The sequence below is a fragment of the Rhineura floridana genome, chromosome 1 (genome assembly GCF_030035675.1).
Source record: "Rhineura floridana isolate rRhiFlo1 chromosome 1, rRhiFlo1.hap2, whole genome shotgun sequence".
Taxonomy (NCBI): domain Eukaryota; kingdom Metazoa; phylum Chordata; class Lepidosauria; order Squamata; family Rhineuridae; genus Rhineura; species Rhineura floridana.
The window spans coordinates 87,898,519-87,918,920 of NC_084480.1; the positions used below are offsets into that span (position 1 = coordinate 87,898,519).

At 41.7% G+C, this 20,402-nt stretch overlaps 1 protein-coding gene across 7 annotated transcripts in view; it reads left to right on the forward strand.

The window, feature by feature from the left end:
* Positions 1 to 20,402, forward strand: part of ROR2 (receptor tyrosine kinase like orphan receptor 2) — a 216,091-nt gene that overhangs the window by 168,902 nt on the left and 26,787 nt on the right. For all 7 annotated transcript variants that reach the window (XM_061625655.1, XM_061625676.1, XM_061625665.1 and 4 more), the window contains exon 5: positions 14,064 to 14,191. In XM_061625655.1, the coding sequence (XP_061481639.1) occupies positions 14,064 to 14,191 (128 nt within the window). The remainder of the gene's footprint in view (positions 1 to 14,063; positions 14,192 to 20,402) is intronic.

The following is a 20,402-nucleotide window of genomic DNA, read 5'->3' on the forward strand; positions in this document are numbered from 1 at the left end:
TTCAGTGTCCTGAGGAAATCTGCACATGACTTGCAGCCTTACTCGCTCACTGAGAACAAGCCAGGTGACAGATCAGTGCCTGCAGGCCAGCGTAAGCCTCCATGCATGTATGTCTGTGTCTTGCTGATACTCTAGCAGCAAGGAGAAGAAGGAGAATTCTACACAATGGTCTAAAAATAAACTGCTACCTGCCACTGCAGCACCACCAGCCTCTCCTCCTGAATCTTCTGCCCGGTCCCAATTATCACCTCAAGCAGTTGTTTGGGTGGGTTAGCAGTTGAACTAGTCCTTATTAGGAGGGTGGGGGATGGATTCATATTTTGAAACTGATGGGAAAAGTTATTTCTAAACACTATTTTTCCTAAATATTCCTCAACATATTTGATAGTGTAAGAGTGCATTTCTAGTTTCTTAAACTAAATCGATTGGATCTCTCCCTCAAAGACTAAAGTGATTGAAAAATTTAAAAGCCTGTAGATTTTTTTATGATTGTAAGCATAAAAGGCACCTGCAGGACCTTTCCAATATTATTTCACTGGATTCTTGAGAAGCAGAGCAGACTAGAGTTAGATGTGAATGGTATCATTGGTACATTACATTTCCAGCTCATATCTAAACTGTCACCAGCCCTGAAAACATGCCTTCTCTTATTTAATCTCTCAACAGCCTATTGTTTTATGATTTATAGATGGAGAGTGATAGCTAGAGAGAGTAACTTTCCTATGACCACTCATTCATTTTCACAAATAACTGTTCATGTTACCTGTATACTTGTCTAAGTAGCGTAATGTGGCAGCAACTAACTCTTAGATGATTGCTCCTTTCTTTCCATGAATTGGAAAACCAGCAATGTGATTTTTCCAGTTCGTTAAAGAGAATGGGTGATCTCGTGTAAGTTCACTGGTCCCACATTAGCAGTTATTTGTGGAGATAAATGTCTGATGCTTCATGAGAATTGGCTTAGAGTAGCCGTATCTATCTATGTATCTCGAATCCCAGTAATCAAGTGGAAATTGATCCTCTGCATGCAGATGAGTAACCAATTGTACCTTCCTGTTTCTGAGTGCTGTCTTTTTGTTCACTGGAAAAAAACAGCATAGAGAGGTCCCAGCTGATTGTTACAACACTTTGAAGAATTTGTCAGGCAACCAAGAAAGCCCTGCTATAGTCTTTGCACTCTGGAGTAGGGATAGGGTACCTATGTCCCTCCAGATGGATGTTGGACACCAGATCCCATCAGCCCCACCAAGCATGGCTAGTGGTCAAGGATGATGGGAGTTGTAGTTCAGAACATCTAGAGAGCCATAGGCTTCCATCTGTGGGCTATAGTGATAGTAGCAAAGAAGTGAATGGATAGATGGATGAATGGGAATATGAGTGTGCCAGGTGCGTAGCTTCTAGTAAACTTATAAACAGAGCCACTAAAACATGAAACTCACTGGGTCACCTTGGGCCAGCGACTCCTGTACTACCTTACAGGTTTATTGTGAAGATAGAAAGGAAGATATGTGGGGGAGGAAGCCATGTGTGTGCCACCCTGAGCTCCTTGGAGAGAAACTGCAATGGAAATGTTATAAACAAGTGAAAAATATTTTAAAACATGGTTTCCCCTCATCGTATATTGCAAAAGATAGTCAAGCCATTGTTTAACTTTATCTTATATACTAACAACAGACATTATCTGAGTGTGGGTTCTAGATGGCTAAAATGGCACCACCTACACCCAAGAGGGGAGGTTTCAGCAAGCTTGGGGGGATCCAAAGGTTTACAGAAGTACAAAAAATGTAAAAAAAAAAACCCTAAGGGAGGATAAAAACATCCCAGTGGGGACTGAGCATGCTCAGTAAGCATTGGATGCTGATTGGCTGTTGGGGAAAGAAAATGGAAAACCAGTGGGGGAGGGAGAATGGAAAGCAGTATTCTGAAAGCTGGCATGACTGGGTGGCAGGAACCCTAAACAGGACACTCCACTCAGTAACATTATGTCCTACCGTTGGATGTTGAGAGTCTTTTCTGGTCTTTTCTGTGAAGTACTGATTCAATATGATTATCTTTTGACTTTTTGAAAAAGTACTCTAAACCATTTTCTATTTATAATGCATCTTTAGATCTCCCCCCCCCAGCTGTATTTATTCTCATGCCACACCATAATGTTCCTAGGGACTCCTCCTAATTCCCTCTACTAAGGTATCCATTACAGTTGCCAATAGAAATGAGCTTAAAGCAGATCCATAGTGTAATCCACCCTCATAAGGAATCAATGTCTACAGCCGCATCTGCTTCTCACTACTGTTTGCTATCCTCACATGTCTCTACAATAGACTGATTATATGTCTCCAGCAGACTTTGTGGCCAGAGACACCATTATTTCAATAATGGAAGAACTCTGCCTTACCTTTTATGCCTGTAGTTAATGGCATTTATTTTTTGAATGATATGTTGTTATTATATAGCTAAAAGGATACTAAAACTAGCTTGACTGTGTGTCATTAGAAGATACTAATGTACTGATGTATGCAGGGGTAGCCAGTGTGGTGGTCTCCAGATGTTGTTGGACATTAGCTCCTATCAGCATGGCCAAAGGTTGGGGATGATGAGAGTAGTAGTTCCAACATCATCTGGATAGCACCTTGTTGGCTCCACCTATTTTGATTCTATGAACCTACCCATTCGCTGCGCTCAACGTCGAAGGCCCTTCTCCGGGTTCCAACTCACAAGGAGGCCCGGAGAGCAATAACGAGATCTAGGTCCTTCTCGGTGGTGGCCCCCGAATTATGGAATGCCCTCCCTGACGAGATACGCCTGGCGGCTTCTTTGATATCTTTTTGGCGCCAGGTAAAGACCTACCTCTTTGCCCAGGCATTTTAGTCTTGTTTTAATTTTAATGTTATAGTTAATTAATTGTATTTTTTATTAATTTTGTCTTAATCTGTTTTTAATGTGTTTTATATTTATATGTTGTATTCACATTCGCTGGTTTTAAATGTGTTTTTATCCTGTTGTACACCGCCCTGAGAGCCTGTTGCTATAGGGCGGTCTAAAAGTGCAATAAATAAATAAATAAAAATAAAATAAATTCGCAGAGCATTTGAAATTTGTCAAGGTCATGTTATATTGCCATTGACTCAGAGCAGTTTGTTTTCCATGACTCATTGATTTAAATAACCATTTTATTGCAGTATAATGTATGCTGTGAAAGAGCATAGTAATTCATATGAGTCTCAGAAGTACTATTAGTCCATAGATGGGAACTTGGCCACCACAGATGGAGAGTTCTACAAGGAAAGAAACACCAAACTAAAGGGGCAGCACAGTAGATGCAAAGTTTAAGCAAATGAAACAATCCCCATATGTTTCAGATAGTAATGGCTTTTCTTCAAAATAGTTACCTTAAGGTAGGTTAGGGTATGGCCAGCTTCTATGTTCTCATGCAGCTTTCCCTATTCTTGGGTCCCCAGATACTGCTGGACTATAGTCCCCATCATCCCTAACCATTGGCCCTTGTAGCCATTACAGAAAAGCCTTCCACATTTATCCCATTCTGGGTACAGGAGGGTGTGGAAGGCTGTGTGACTGAAGGCTGCAAAGAACAGCAACTATTTCCACAAACCAATTGTAGGAATTTCACAGAACTGTAGCTGTTGCTTCATAAAATGTCTCAGCCCAAAAGCAGTTGTCAGAGTAATTACACATTGTTTCAGAACTCCCCCCCCCTTATGGGAAGATTTCCAGTGATTCCCATTATTGAATTTCTGTGTAAAATTGCACAAATGAAGCAGACAAAGGAACTGCTTCACTGCCCTGGTTGGCATTAAACCCTAGTTCCAGAGAATGACTATTCTTAAATAAGTCATTGACACAGGTCCCATGTTAGGCTGTTAATGATGCGTCACAAGAACATAAATTTACGTGCACTTCTAGAATCCTCCAAGATGTTGCTGGACTAGAATTCCCATCATTCTGGACCATTTACCATGCTGCCTCGGGTTCATGGGAGTTGAGTCCAACAACATCTGAGGGGCCACAGATGTAGAGCTGAGAGCATTGGTGGGGGATGACTCAGGAGGTCTAAGCCCTGTTTTTTATACCAGGTCTTGGATTACCTGTCCTTCTCCATTTTTTAAACTTAAAAAAAAAATTACTTTGCTTACATGGCAGCTGGGTATAGTGTAGTGCAGTGCTGAAGAGACCCCAGCTACCCACTGTCTTTATTTGTGGAGGGTCCAATCCACATTCAGTATACTGGGCCCAGAAAAGCTTGTTGGTGACCCAGAGCTCAGAATAAGCCATGACAGCAAGAGCCAGAGTTTATTTTTTCCTCTCCGAAAGTCACATTCCACACATGTCTGTTGGGAATCCTTGTGTATAAACCTTCTAACCACGTAATCACTTCCTAGCGAGAAGGGGGATCTTTTGCTAAAGATAAACCAGGTGCTTGCCCTGAAGTGTGCCTAACAAATGTGTGTATAAACCAAGAATATAGATCCAGCGAACGCTAAAGCAAAGCTTTCTTTTATTTAAGAAAAGAATAAAAATACAGAATTATAGGGTGCATAGCAGCATTAATTATCAATATCCTAATCCATTCATAGCTCTAAACTAAAGAGATAGAAGGTCTCTACTGCTATTGAGAAGTAACAGGTAACTAGACACAAGGGCAGGGGTGTAGTTGTGCAGGGTCTCAGAAGGTCTTAGACCGCTTACTTTTTTAGGAGCAGGGTCCCTATATCTCCAGATGGGAAAGCAAGGAGGGAGGCATCCCAAAAGTACTGCAAATGAAAAGAGGGAAAACCCTCAAAGTGCCTAGCCAGCAGACAACAAAAAATGAACACAGAAGTGGTTTTATTGGTGCCAGACGTGTTTGAGATGACAAAGACCCTTTATCAAGAGATATCTCGCTCGCTGGATTGTCACCTTGTAGTGGTGAGTGGGCTTGCGTGTTCCAACGAACCCTGTGAGCGATGCCGTCGGGAGTCATGTACTCCCAGCAGAGTCACCCATGGCAGTAAGGTCAAGGGAGAGGAACCAGACAAAGAACAATCCAAGAAAGTCCTCAACGGCAGAACAGGCGGAGGATAACAGTGTGTATGTTACAATGGCTGTGAAGGCGGATGAAGGCTGCAGCAGATAAAGGACTTCCAGTCATCATGGTACCCATGCCATTGGATCAAAGCCTTTTTCTGTCAAGATTGTGTGTTGATCGTGGTGCACCAATCTCTCCACATAAAACAAATTCACACACAGGCGTCTTCCATAAGAAAAGTCCCATGGCAATTGGCAAATGGTGATGGGGGCAGGACTGTGAAATCCAGAAGCCCCTAGTCATGGTCTGGTACATCAGCGGTGGATACAGATTCAGACGGATCCATTGTTAAAGACTTTATTTTGGAAGACAATCTTACTCGGTCACTTGTGATCGCCAAGAAGAAGAAATGGAAGTCTCACTGCTGTCTCATTGGTGTAGCAAACTAACACTACACCAATATTTGCTACACTGATGAGACAGCAGCGTGAGACTTCCATTAGATTGCCCTTGATAAAGGGTGTCACCCGAAACACATTGGGCAGCAATAAAACCACTTTTGTTTTCATTTTTGGCTATCTGCTGGCTAGGCACTTTGAGAGTTTCCCCTCTTTACGTCTGTGGTTCCCATGTCTCCAGCATCCTACAAGCCAATCAGCATAAAAGGGGACTGTGTTGCCACTGAGGAGAATCATCTAATGTGCTTCCTGGTCTTTTTCTGCTCATTGGAGCAAATCATAGTGAAAGGAGGTGAATCAGCCACTAAGAAGACTCTTCTCAGTAGCAAACACTCTCCCCTTTCATACTTACTGACTCCTAGGCATGTCTGTTGTTGTGGGAGAAGGCTTTAACAAAGATTTCTTTCTCAACTCAGCAGCAAAAAAAGGGTGTGTGTGGATGTAACTAACATGAAAGGACCCTGCACTTCTGAAATTGTCACTACACTACTGCGCAAGGGTGTGGGCAGTGGAGTACAGCTGCAGTGATGTGCTCTGACCAAAAAGCAGGAAGGAATCTCTTTGCCTCAAGGTTTGCACTGAGACAAATAATTTCCTTCTAGGCCCATGATCCAAAATCCAGCACTGTGTTCCTTGAGAGCATAGTTACACATTAGAGCTCAGATCGTCATCTTATGTCTCAAACCCTGCTCTTAAATACACTTTCTCTTCCCAAAATGTACGTGAAAAGACAGGGGTCTGGGGTATGAAGTGATTATATCCTGGGAGAATACATTTGCTGACACTTTGAGGAAAAACTAGTTCTGTTCTTCTAATACTATCTTAAACAATGGGGCTTTTCTGCGAGGGAAATTTGCCAAGAAGACAAGATAAAGCTCAGTTCAGGGCCTGCATCTTCACTGGGGAGCTGCCAAATGTATTAGTTTGAGGATTGTTGCAATAGATGCCTGCATCAATGTCCTTACAATAGTTGGTAAGGCTTAATAGGTCAGGAACACCGGAGAGGGGAGTAGTCCAGGGTGCCTTTACAGTTGCCAAATCTCTGGCTTCAAATGAACCAGATGCTGGTCTGCCATGGGCAGACATGCTTACTGTCATCCTACATTTCAGTCTATACATATAAAATAACATATGCAAATTTGTGTCATTGTCCTGTGCCCCAAATGTTTTAAGTATCTCACAGTACCCCTGGCTCGAGCACCACCTTGCAATGTTTCCGGGTCCCATCTTCCGCAAAAGGAGAATTACACTGCTGCTGCCTGCTTACTACTTTCACAGCAGACTTGTTCTTACCAGAAATGAGGTGAAGTAAAATCACATCCACACCATACATTGAAAGAACATGATTTCCCCCCCAAGAAAACTGGGAACTGGAGTTAAGTGTGCTGGGAATAGTAACTCTGTGAGGGGTAAACTACAGTTCCTTGGATTCTTTGAGGGGAAGCCATATACTTTAAATATGCTTTAAAGGTATAGTGTAGAAGTGACCCTTGTTTTTTCTGGAGTTGACTGTTCTTGCAACCTCTGTACTATCTGTGCATCTGTAGGCAAAAGCAATAGATGCCAGAGAGATTCAAAGAAGGCATTCAGCTGGGCAGTGACCTCCTTGTTTCCTAAGTCTACCAACAAAAATAAAAATAAAGGCTTGTGAGATAATGGGGAGTAGGCAGAAGGGGCAGCAGACGCTTCCTTGCAAGGCGCATGGGACAGAAGAAGATTAGAAGGAGGTGATGCAGCAATGTTTGTATACAGAGTTTGTCTAAACTGGTGGCCTCTAACCAGAGTGATTTGAGAGGAAGAACAAGAGGAGCTTTATATGTTTGCACTGATAAGAAGAAAAAGATTCCTGCAGAAAAGCATCAGTTATTTATATTACATATAATATCTGTCCACATCTGTTGTTCTTCAATTCTAAGTAAAATAAGCCTTCTTTAAAGGATGTTTTTATGTAGATTAGGCTATGCGCCTACCCATTCTCTTGCTATTGAAGACAATATAGGTACTATGTTTATATGCCCTCTGGCTCATTCATATGACACCCTGTGCACAACAGATATCTTAGGTGGCTAATGTGCATCGTGTTCTGTCTGCATTTATTCTGACATCTAGCTTGTTTGATTTGTAAAGAAAGGGTCCTTTGTTCTATAGTTATATTGAATGCTTTGTCTAGGTAATGTAAGTATGCTACATGCCTAATTTCAGTAACCCATGAGTCTAATGTCATAGAGTAGGTTATATCTTGTAAAGCTACAAATATTGCTTCATCATGAAATCTGCAGATTTGAGTTCTGGTTAATGAGTTAAACATATTCTTGACTCTACTTAAGAAGTCCGCATCACCTTTTCTTAATCAGTCACTAATTCATAAATTAGACATCACCTTTCCTAAAGGCATTTATCAGTTCTAGTGAATTGGGTAATGGTGGTGTTGACTGATGGCTTAGAGATAGGTGTTGTTGATTTTAAGAAATAACAGGATTTATTGCTTATTTATGGGCAGAGCAATTTCACTACATTAGTTAATAGCTCACTAATGCAGGATGTATGTTGTCAACAAAAACTGTTTTGTCAATGATCTTTGTTAATTATGTAATTAGCAGTCCAAAGCATCTGAAGGGCACCAGGTTGGGAAGACTACTGTATTTAGGCATTCTGTCCACACAAAGAAGAGTAGAGAAGTATGCTGCCGTCTAATGCATGGAGGACAGAAGGGCCAAGCATTTGCAGCAGGGAGGCTGCTGTTCTCATATAAGCTCCCTGTGTGATTTAGAGCCATGCATAATCATAAATTGTGTTGGGAACCTTCTTAAGTACAGCAGCTCCTTGCTGTAGACATTTGCCTTCCAGTAAATGGAGGGAGATGAGGACCGGCATAGAGGCATGATGGAAGGGGCAGGCCAGCCAGCATATCATCCAGTTCTGATTGCTTGGGGGAACTGAACACTCAAATGGGGTTTATCACAAAAGCAGTTGGAATTCTGTGTAATTGCCAAGATGAAATTTGAATTATCTCTTAGATGACCAATATGCAAGTAAATGTTTCAAACCATGTACAGGTTCTGAATAGTTTGGTCTGATTCAGGTAGAAAATTCATTTCAAGTTGAACCTGACTCAAGTTAGCCATCATGCTGATTTAAAAATAGTTTGTGTGCAGCAAGATCAAAAAAAGATCTGCCTCCTTTAATTTCATCTCTGGTTTTAAGCTGAGTCATTTCCTCCCAGTTAGTGAAAAGTATATTGAAGCTTTAAGTGACCCCAGAAATGCTTTCTGAACCAAAAATGCAGTTTTCTTTCATCAGTTCATCTTCCTGTTTAGTTCCATGCTCCACGATGAGTATAGTTATTGTAAAAGTTATTGAAAAACTATATATATATATATATATATATATATATATATATATATATATATATATATCCTACCCTACATTAAATATTCTATACAATTATAGATTTCTGTGCTAAGCATTTCTTACATCCATTTTGTTCCTTGATCATTTTCTGTGAACACGGCCAACCTAAAGCTTAAAAGTTCCATCTTGCTGGTAAAGACCTAATTTCCTGATTGCTACAACAAGCTGTACAATTATGAAACCCATCTTTGACCTTCTCTGGAAAGGCAAAGTTTACACATTTGTTTTAAGAAACCAAGTCAATGCAGAAATCTTACTGAAACTGTATCTTACTCTCCCTCCTTGTGCTCCATATCTTTGGTGAGAAGGGCAAATATGAAACTCTGATTTATGAATAGGACACTTTCCTTCTGGCTTCTCTAAGCAATTGCTGATTAAACCAGCTGGGGAAATATGGTGGTGACTATAACCATGCTTATAGCCAACCCTTGCAGATATCTCACTAGACCAGAGGAGGGCAGATTTTAGGCTTGCAGAATCTCCTTTGGGTTCTACTAGAGCCCCAGGATCCACCAACAAGAGCCAAGTGCAAAAGACATACTCTTAAAATAATAATAATAATGATAATGATAATAATAATAATTTTTATAATATTTATATCCTGCCCTTTCTCTCAGTAGGAGCCCAGGGCAGCAAACGAAAGCACTAAAACAGGGACCAGACGGTCCGAACATATAAAACCGATTCTGGCCCGCTTTCGCTGGCTGCCTTTATGTTTCCAAGCTCGATTCAAGGTGCTGGTATTGACCTATAAAGCCTTACACGGCTTGGGACCACAATACCTGATGGAACGCCTCTCCCAATACAAACCCACCCATACACTACGTTCAAGATCAAAGGCCCTCCTCCGGGTGCCTACTCTGAGGGAAGCTCGGAGAATGGCAACAAGGGAGAGGGCCTTCTCATTGGTGGCCCCCAAATTATGGAATGATCTCTTTGACGAGGTGCACCTGGTGCCAACACTATTATCTTTTCGGCGCCAGGTCAAGACTTTCCTCTTCTCCCAGGCATTTTAGCATGTGTTTTATATTGCTTTAAATTTTTAAATTGTGTTTTAAATTGTTCTTAAAAGATGTATTTTAAATTGTATTTGTTTTTAGTTACAGTAAACTCCCCAGAGAGCTTCAGCTATGGGGCGGTATACAAGTTTAATAAATAAAATAAATATAAATAAAAACACTCCAACACATCGTAACAACAGACTTTAAAATATGTTAAAACCAAACAACCATTAAAAACATATTAAAACAAAACATCTTTAAAAACATTTTTAAAAGCTTAAAAAATATCTTTTTTTAAAAAAAGTAGGTTTAAAAACATATTAAAAAACAATTCCAACACAGATGCAGACTGGGATAAGGGCTCTACTTAAAAGGCTTATTTATTTACTCTATTTCTATGCTGCCTTTTGGCCAAAAGGCCCTCAAGGAGGCTCAAAAAAAAATAAAAATAAACACAAATACAAAATACACATCAGAAAAAAAATACAGTGCACAAAAATTTAAATAACAAAATATTAACATTGTTGAAAGAGGAAGGTCTTCAATAGGCACCGAAAAGATAACAGAGACGGTGCCTGTCTAATATTTAAAGAGAGGGAATTCCAAAGGGTTAGGTGCCACTACCCTAAAGGTCTGTTTCCTGTATTGTGCAGAATGGACCTCCTGATAAAATGGTATTTGCAGGAGGCCCTCACCTGCAGAGTGCAGTGATCGACTGGGCATATAAGGGATAAGATGGTCTTTCAGGTATCCTGGTCCCAAGCTGTACAGGGCTTTGTACACGAAAATTAGAACCTTGAACGTAGCCCGGTAGCTAATAGGTAGCCAGTGCAATTCTTTCAGCATCAGGGTGACATGTTGGCAATACCCTGCCCCAGTGAGCAGTCTCGCCGCCGCATTTTGCACCAGCTGCAGCTTCCAGACCAAGCTCAAGGGTAGCCCCACATAGACTGCATTACAGTAATCCAGCCTGGAGATTACCAGTGCGTGGACAACAGTGGTCAGGCTATCCCAGTCCAGAAATAGTTGCAGCTGTCTTACCAGCCAAAGCTGGTAAAAGGCACTCCTAGCCACAGAGGTCACCTGAGCCTCTAGTGACAAAGATGGATCCAGGAGCACCCCCAGACTACGGACCTGCTCTTTCAGAGGGAGTACAACCCCATCCAAAGCAGGCAACTGACCAATTAGCTGAACTTGGGAACCACCAACCCACAGAGTCTTCGTCTTGCTAGGATTGAGAGTCACTTTATTGGCCCTCATCCAGCCCAACACCAAGTCCAGGCAGCGGTCTAGGCCTTGCACGGCCTCTCCCGATTCAGATGTTACAGAGAAATAGAACTGGGTATCATAAGTGTACTGCTAAAACCTTGCCGCTGAGAGATCAAGTAAGAATAACATGTCCACACTCCCCTTCTCCTTCTCCCGATAAAGGTCATCCATCAGGGCGACTAAGGCTGATTCAGTTTCATAGCCAGGTCTAAACCCAGACTGGAATGTGTCAAGATAATTTGTTTCATCCAAGAGTACCTGCAATTGCTGCGCCACAACCCTCTCCATCACCTTCCCTAAAAAGGGGGTATTTGCAACCGTTTGGTAGTTGTTGCAAACCAATGGGTCCATAATGGGCTTTTTCAGGAGCGGGAGGATCACTGCCTCTTTCAGGATAGTTGGAACCACTCCCTCCCACAATGATGCATTGACCACACTCTGGATCCACTTGGTCAGACCCCCTTGGCAAGCTTTAATAAGCCAAGAAGGGCAAGGGTTGAGAGGACATGTTGCTGGCTGCATCGTCACAAACACCTTGTCCACGTCATCAGGCCACATCAACTGAACCCATTCCCAAGATGTTGCAGCAGATGTTGCACTGGACACCTCACTGGGATCTACAGTAGGTGTGGATGAGGCATCAAGATTGCTACGGAGGCGAGCAACTTTACCTCAAAGTGCCTTGCAAACAATTCACAGTGGGCCTCCGAAGGGTCTAAAATTCCATTTCCTGGAGTTGATGTCAACAGACCCTATGGTGACATAAGAATATAAGAACATAAGAAGAGCCTGCTGGATCAGGCCAGTGGCCCATCTAGTCCAGCATCCTGTTCTCACAGTGGCCAACCAGGTGCCTGGGGGAAGCCCGCAAGCAGGACCCGAGTGCAAGAACACTCTCCCCTCCTGAGGCTTCCGGCAACTGGTTTTCAGAAGCATGCTGCCTCTGACTAGGGTGGCAGAGCACAGCCACCACGGCTAGTAGCCATTGATAGCCCTGTCCTAACAATACGGAAAAACTCCACGGGGCAGCTACTTGAGGATGCGATGATGGCAGAGTAGTGGGCCTTCTTCGTCACCCTCACCGCTGCATAGTAGGCGTGGTTATGATTATTTATTTATTTATTTTATTCGATTTCTATACCCCCCACAGCCAAAAGGCTCTCAGGGCAGTGCACAACAGGGATGATGTTTTACTCATGCCCAATCAGCCTCACAGCACATTTTTCTCCACTTGCGCTGTAGCCATCATCCAGCCTGTTTCATTGCCCTTAGTTCACTGGTGTACCAAGGTGCAAACTGGACTCCACAATGTCGGAGAGAGTACTCAGGGCAACCAGAGCTTGGAAAAGTTACTTTTTTGAACTACAACTCCCATCAGCCCAATCCAGTGGCCATGCTGGCTGGAGCTGATGGGAGTTGTAGTTCAAAAAGTAACTTTTCCAAGCTCTGGGGGCAACCATGTCAAGAGTCCGACGCTCCTCACTGTTCAACTGTGTGACAAATTCAAGAACGTGGTGTCTCTGAGCAGCTGCTGAGCACAGGAAATGGTTTTAAGGACCAGAACTGAGCTCACAAATCTTCCACACAAAAATCCATTCCTGGTTACCCTCAAGCTTTCTTCATTTCAGCAATCTAGGGATGGTGGTGACTATTTTGTTGTAGCTATTGTTAAATAATTGGAAAGTCAGAAATCTTTGCCTATCTACTGCAAATCATTCAGAGATCTACCAGAAGATCCTAATCTATCTTTTGCCCACCCATGCACTAAACCATAAGGAAGCAGCTGGCTCATTCTGCTTATTAGACCATGAACCCTTCTACGCACCTTTTTATGGATCTTAGGTGAAACAAGGGTGTACATGTTTATAAAATGAGTTGTTTTTGAGCTAATTTGGGTGCAGCTGAAAACAGCTTTACATCTACAGTATATGTCTTTTGTTTAGTCTCAGAGGTCTGTGAATGAAACCCCAGGCAAGGCCGAAATGACACAAGTCTCTTGCATGTTGTTTTCTTGACCTGTGCAGCACTGTGCTAGCACAGCTCATCAGGTGTCTTAGCTCAGGGACCAGCACTGATGAGGCCAAAAGGACGTATTGCTTCCATGCTGGCAGGTGTCCTGCATGAACCAAATAGCAAAAGCATATGACTTTTTAGGTCTTTAGTAACTTGTCATCCCTAGCATTAAAAGGAAGGACTTTTTAACCAGTGTTACTCTAGAACTGCATTTAAGTTTGCTGCATTAAACTGATTTTTTAAAATAGGACAGAGTTCAACACAGACAAGAACTCAACCTATGTATTAGGTTCTATAGCAGAAAAAGAATTTGGCATTAAATCTAACTTGAGAAAAATGGGGGAGGGGGAAGAAGGACATTTAAGCACTGATTTCTTTCTGTTTATGTAAGCTGCAGTTCAGAATTATGCCATATTTTAATTAAAACTTGGCAAGACCTGTTTTGCTATTCACTGCAGAAAAAGAATTGCAAAAGGAGGTGAGAGAAGAGAAATAACCGCTTGCCTAATTGCTTGGCTTGCCGTTAGATGCCAGCAATGTATTATGAGGTGTAATATGATACATATTATGGTCTCAGTTGAACAGCTTTTTAAAAGAATAACCTGTCACATCTCATTATCATTAGCATAAGATTTCTAGGATAATTCTTGGTTTCAATTTGTAGAGGTTCCTCCCCTTCCTTGAATTAAAATGTTCATTGATGCCCTTTTTATTTTCAAAACAGTGTCAAGTGAAACCAAAGTGAGAGAGTACAGTATCAGGAGGAATGAAAAATGTCAGATTTAACATTTGTCTCCTGCTGTTGAATAACGTAATTCTTTAAAATTCATTGGGGACAGGCAAACATCTGTGGATGTACTTAACAGGCTCCCAATTTGTCTTTTGCAGGGACGATTACCATGAAGATGGGTTTTGCCAGCCTTACAGGGGAATTGCTTGTGCTCGAATCATTGGCAACAGGACCATTTATGTGGACTCCCTCCAGATGCAAGGGGAAATCGAAAACCGAATTACTGGTAAGCCTTCATGTGTCTCTTTACTTGTCAGAAAATGTTGTATTTCATGCAAAAACTAGAATTCCAATTTTAACACTGTAATAAATAGAAATCAAACTGGGTGCAGCTTTTTAAAAGTCTGCATCTTAGAATGAATTGAGACAATCTGTGTTTTTCCTGTTATGCAGTAACTTTAGCAGTTGACATATGGTGGAAACCCATAAACTAGGTGGTCTGGAGGGAATTTTATGTGCAATAGATCACTTAATAACTCAGTGCTTTATATATTTGGGGAAAGGTTTCTCTCTTTACCTTAGTTCCTGCTTTTGAGCATCAGGAGTATAACTGGGCTCCTGCTGGGAGGAAGGGCGGGATATAAATCTAATTAATAATAATAATAATAATAATAAACTATAGCCTGAATGTAGATTTGTCTGCACACACTGGGGGAACCAGTGAATTTTTTTCAGGGTCTAACTAGTTGCCATGCTGGGAGCAAGTTATTCCATGTCAAGATGAGGATGCTTAATTCCCCTGAAGCATGAATTTTTGCAAAACTTCATAAATAATTTGATGCTGTTTCTTCTGTTGCACTTTGATGAAAAGGATTTTGTTCACCACTTATAGGATACAGTGATATGGAGTATGTGGATTAAGGCATCAGGTGGGGTGATGTTTTATGTAGTAGGCAGAGGGAATGTTGAGTCCCATGAGGTTTTTGTCTGTTCATTCTGTGTTGTTCTTTGGCCAGGGCTGGTGTCAGACTTTAGTGGGCCCCTACCATGCTATTGCCTATGGGCCCCTACCCATCAACGACTGGGTCTCTGCCCAGTGTTACTCTCACCACCAGGACCTGCTAGTCTCCTGGTTATGTTTTAGCGGTAGGCGGTGGTGACACTTTAAAATGGGAGGTCATTCATTGTATTTTGAGTAACCTGATATCATATTGAGTAGTCACTGCGTATCAGAGCTGAGCACCCATTAAAAAATGCTGCTGCCATCCACCACTGGGTGATGGCCATGGAGCCATCAGCAGGTACCTGAACAAATCATCCCCTTACATTGGGCATGTTCTTTGACAATCTCTTCCCAAAAAACCCAACATAGTACTGGTTGTCTTAAGGTGCATTCCTCTGTGTCCTTCAGTCTTGTGCTACTCTGATATGGACTATTAAACAATGTGGATGCCAAACAAAAAGGAACTAATTTACTGAAAACCACTTAGAATGTTTTTTTCCAATCAAGCGGTATTTAAATTTTGTTAAATACATGTAGTACAACTAAGTGGAGTTGTAGATGGTGGTACTCAAAATAATGATGTGTTATTATGTGCCCATCTAGCTTTGGGGTGTAACTGAGGGATCTGACCTGGTGGATATTTACCTCTTGGTCCATATGTTCAAGTCCTTTACCACTATGCCTAGGCCTTAATTGAAAGTCTTATTCCACAAATACATACATGCACTGACTTTTAAGGTTTCTGGTAAAGCCTTTTTCTGTCTTGAAAGGTTCTGAGGCAGAATACTGCAGCCCTACTGCTATTGGCAGAACTGTGTGAGTAAATGCAGCTGCACAAAAAAAGTTCACATGAGTAGCGGAATAAAAGTGACCTTTGGACGGGTCATACTGGTTATAATTTAATAACCTTTTCTTGTGAGGTTCCCTTCTCATTCATAGATGACGTTTGCATGGGCTGAAAAAAATATGAAATGGACTGCCTTCAAGTCGATTCCGACTTATGGGCGACCCTATGAATAGGATTTTCATGGTAAGCTGTATTTAGAGGTGGTTTACCATTGCCTTCCTCATGGCGGAAAGGAAGTGCTAAAAAGGAGGGGGGAGGAACACAATGCTTTCACGAGAGTTGCAATTATTTATGTGAGAAAATCTTGTAGCCTTCACTATCCAGCTAGGCATGGGCCCCTCCTAATCTCAACACCATGAAGCTTTAACAGAGTGTTCCCTTTCAATTCAGGATCCTAGCATCCACTGACATTAGATGGAAGGGCTGTAGGTGAGTGCTAGAGCACCTGCTTTGGGTGCAGAAGATCTCAGGTTCAATCCCTGACATTTTCAGGTAGGACAGGGAGAGACCTCCTGCCTGAAATACTGGAGAGCTGCTGGCAGCACAATGCTGAGCTAGATGGACCAAGCAAGGGCCTGACTCAGTATAAGGCAGTTCCCTATGAGATTGAATTTATTTATTTCAATTCCAGTAATGCAGTTTTCTCATCTGACTAATGCTTAATTAGAAGCCATTGCTAAGCAGTTTTATACTGAAGCAGTACTTGGTATCTAATATCCATCCAGGGGAGACTGGAATCTCTCTGTGCAACTGGTTATTTTTATCCATTTGTATATACCCTTGACGCATATTGCAAAAAATAAAATGCTTCCTACAGTGGACATCTTCAGGAAACAGTCTTCCATAATTTTGGAGTCTTCCAGATGTTTTGAACTTATACCCACATCATCCCTGGCCACCGGCCATTTGGCCTAGGTCTGGTGAAAGTTGTAGCTCTGTGACAGAGTTTACTGTTTTACATGTCAAAGGTTGCAGGTTTAATCCCCAGCATCTTGGGGTAGAGCTATGAAAGTCTCCTGTCTGAAACCCTAGAGAGCCACTGCCAGTCTGCTGCAATGTTTCTGTGTTCCTATTAAGAGTATTAAGTTGGAGGTATATTTTCTTTTATTAATAGGTTTCCATAGCATAATCTCTTGTAAAGGTTCCGGCTTCTGTTGCACCCCAGTGACTTTCAGAGAACTCTTGGGTAACTCATTTATTTCTCACCCTTCACCAGCAGGTTCCAGGGCAGCTCACAACAACTTAAAATTCAATATTAAAAACAGTTAAAACAAATTACAGCTATTGGAATAGAGTGGGTCCTGAAAACACCTATCTCAGGTGTCAAAGGCTAGGGTAAAGAGGTGTGTCTTCAGCATACAGAGTAGACTATATAATGAGATGCCATTATAATTGAGAGAACCTGCTCTACATGTAGAAACTAGAATAGTTGTGTTCTGCAAAAAGATATGAGCAAGCTTGTACACAGCAGATGCAAGGAATAATCCAAATGACCTGCTCTATGTGTCAGTAAAGGAACTGCAGATGTAACCAAGGCCTTCTGCTTTTCTCTTCGGGTTTTGCCATTGCAGCTTCCACTGATGAAGAGGCAAACAGCTTTTAATGCTATAAAATGCCTTTTTAGGATTGTGCCAATTATTTATTATACATCATTTTTAAAGTATAAAAGTTCCCTCTTGTGGGACTCTTTGCACAGGATCTTTGGGGCTAATTAATAGTTCACTGTAAAGTCTGTTAAATGTAAGTTATGAGAAACAAACTTAAGATGGCAAATGTTGGAATGGGAGAACTAGAACAAGGTACTAGAAAAATGTAGTTTTTTAAAATAAAATAAAGCAAGCCTATGTATCTGTTAATTTGTTTTTACTTTAAGCCAGCGAAGCACATAGCTGTGGGAATGGAAAGTAGTGACACCTAATGTCCAAATAGGAAAATTCATTTAAAGAGACCAAAACCTAAATCTCTTCATTGTAAAGTGTGTTGCAGCTGACATCTCTGTTCAAATATGTTCTCACACAGACCTGACTTGTTGTTTTTCTTTTGCTATCTTGCCAGTTCCTTACTTACAGTTAAAACATCCTGGTCCTGTCTGCAGTTCAGAACTTTCTCCTTAAGGCCATTTGACATGGTTTCTTTAAGCCCAGCTGACCTGCTAATTTATCTGTATAGTCATCCTCTTAGGACTGTTGACATTGGAACAGAGTGCCAAGGGCTCTTGTACTTTCAAGAGGAGTGATGGGCAATTTTAATGTCAATGTTTAGGGAAGTCAGCCTTGGAATGAGCTGCACTGTAATATTGCTAGGCAATTGATGACAAAAAATGTACACAGCATCTTGCTTAATTTTGCTTGTCCAGTGAGTATTCAGCCATTATGCCAACAAGTTCAAACAGCTGTCAGTGATGGGAGGGACGAAGGTTTCAATTACCATATGCAAGCAGCTCTTACAGGATACACAAAATATGAGAAAGTTGGCTTATATTTAACAGTAAACCTCCTGAATCCCTGGGACTATTTCTATGATTTTTAACAGGGCTCCCTGTTTCAAAAAGGGTGTCCTAAAGCAAACCTGAGTCCTTCCTGGCCAAAGAATGAAACGTCAGTGGATAGAGTGTGTTCTTTGCAAGTATCCAGCCACTACCCAAGATCATGGGACCCATTGAAGCCCCATCTCCTAAGGCACCCTCCAGAAAATATTCATTCTCGGGCACTTTTCTTTATACAACTGTCACAGCTACAACTGCACTGTCCTGAAGATTACTGAAATAACTATGTCAGTTATACAAAGTATGACATTATCTCCATAACACCCCTCAATGCAACATCTCATTTAAATGCCTTATCTGTTTTAGCTGTGTAGACATCTTCCATTTCCACTGCACAGAACACACAACTTACTTAGCAGCTGGCAACTCCTATAGATTATCATAGGACAAGCAGACAAACCTTTTCAGCTTAACCAGCTTTAGGGATTATGTGTAGGCTTGTCCTCAGTCATGGAAATGTAAAGAACTGTAAAATGTGTACTGAGCAGTACATAAATACATGATTGTAGCAGGTGGACACATTAGGGTTGCACTTGCAGAAATTGCTTGTTGACTGTGCCCATATGTTTCAAATTCACATTTACATCTGTGATCACGTGAAGAAATGTGTGTGTGTGCTCATGTGTAGACTTCTCATGTGTAGACTTCTCATGTGTAGGAAACAAATCTCAATACTTATTGGCAGATAATTCCTTATGTTGACTCTTCCTCTGAATCAAGCAACTTTGGTCCAGTGTTGCTAAAGAGGTAAATTTTCTGGCAACAGTTTGTCCCAAACATGAAAATTCCTTAACTGTTTTATGTTCCCTTCCAATGATTTATTTTGTAGTGGGTCTACTATCTTCACTTATCTTGGCCTTGTTCTTATCTGCATTCTTTTTAAGGCCAGCTTGCTCAAGGATGCTTTGCCATTGATTAGTTTGGTAATTCATTACAATCTTAAGTGCAGATTACCAAAGTCATTAGCAAACATCAGGTTCCTTTTGATGCTCTCATACTTTTTGCTTAACACAGCCATAACTGCTATAAACAGAAAAAAGCATAGCACAAAATTCTGATGCAACCCAACTGCAAACTGTTCGTTATGTTCACATTTGGTATTCTTCTGTTCAGTTACTCACCTTCCTGAAAAAAATCTCCACTCACCCATGAGAAATAATCAGTACTGTCTCTGCCAATGAGCATGTAGCTGGACTGTAATTGCGTGGTTCTCAAGTGGCTGAAGATATAGCCCACTCCCTCATGAACAGTTCTACTGTGCATAAACCTTTTCCTTTTCTGCAGTCAAGTCATTTGACTGACAATTTCTCCATTGACTTGCTTGGAAAAAATAAAAAGTTCCACCATCATGGAAACCAGTGAGGGTTTCCCTTCCCCCATGCCAGGACCCTCTTTTCTCCAGGGTCAGAAAGGGGAGCTAGTGCAAGAATTTTCTTTTATTGACAATGATGATACTGAAACAAAAGTGCCAGATTGTTAGAGATCTGTTTATGGAACTCATAGGTATATTTTCTGGTAAAGCCAAAGATGTCGTGAGCCCTGCTGGAGGGGGGTGGACTGACAAGAACGAAGCGGAGAAGGAAGACTTCGAGTGGGATGAGTTCTTCGAGTTTGGGCAGGACAGTTTGACTCAGCCACCACCTCCTCCACCTGATGATTCCATGTCTGAGATGGAAGTGAGCAGCGGGACAGGGGAGGACTATAGAGAACCTTTGAGATGATGCTAGCCAAACTCCAGAAACTTTAAATCGAGACCCAGGCCCTCTGAACGGAGAATTAGACCTTGCACCTGCAAGTGACTCAGCTTGGGAATCAAGTGTCAGTCCTGCCACAGGGGGCTGCCCCAGCCCTGCCAGTGCCTGCGTCTTGTGTTAAGATGCCTGTGGGGCTGCCCCTCTGTTACAGTGTGAAAGAGCAGTTTGCCACATTCATCTCTCAGTGTGAGGTTTACATCTGCATGTGGCAGTCAGATTTTCCCAATGACTCTTTGAAAGTGGCCTTCATCGTCAGCCTCCTGGAAGGGGAGGATACCCAGTGGGCAACACCTCTGTTGCTTCGGAACAACCCGTGCTAGCCCAGTATGATAACTTTGTTGAGACCAT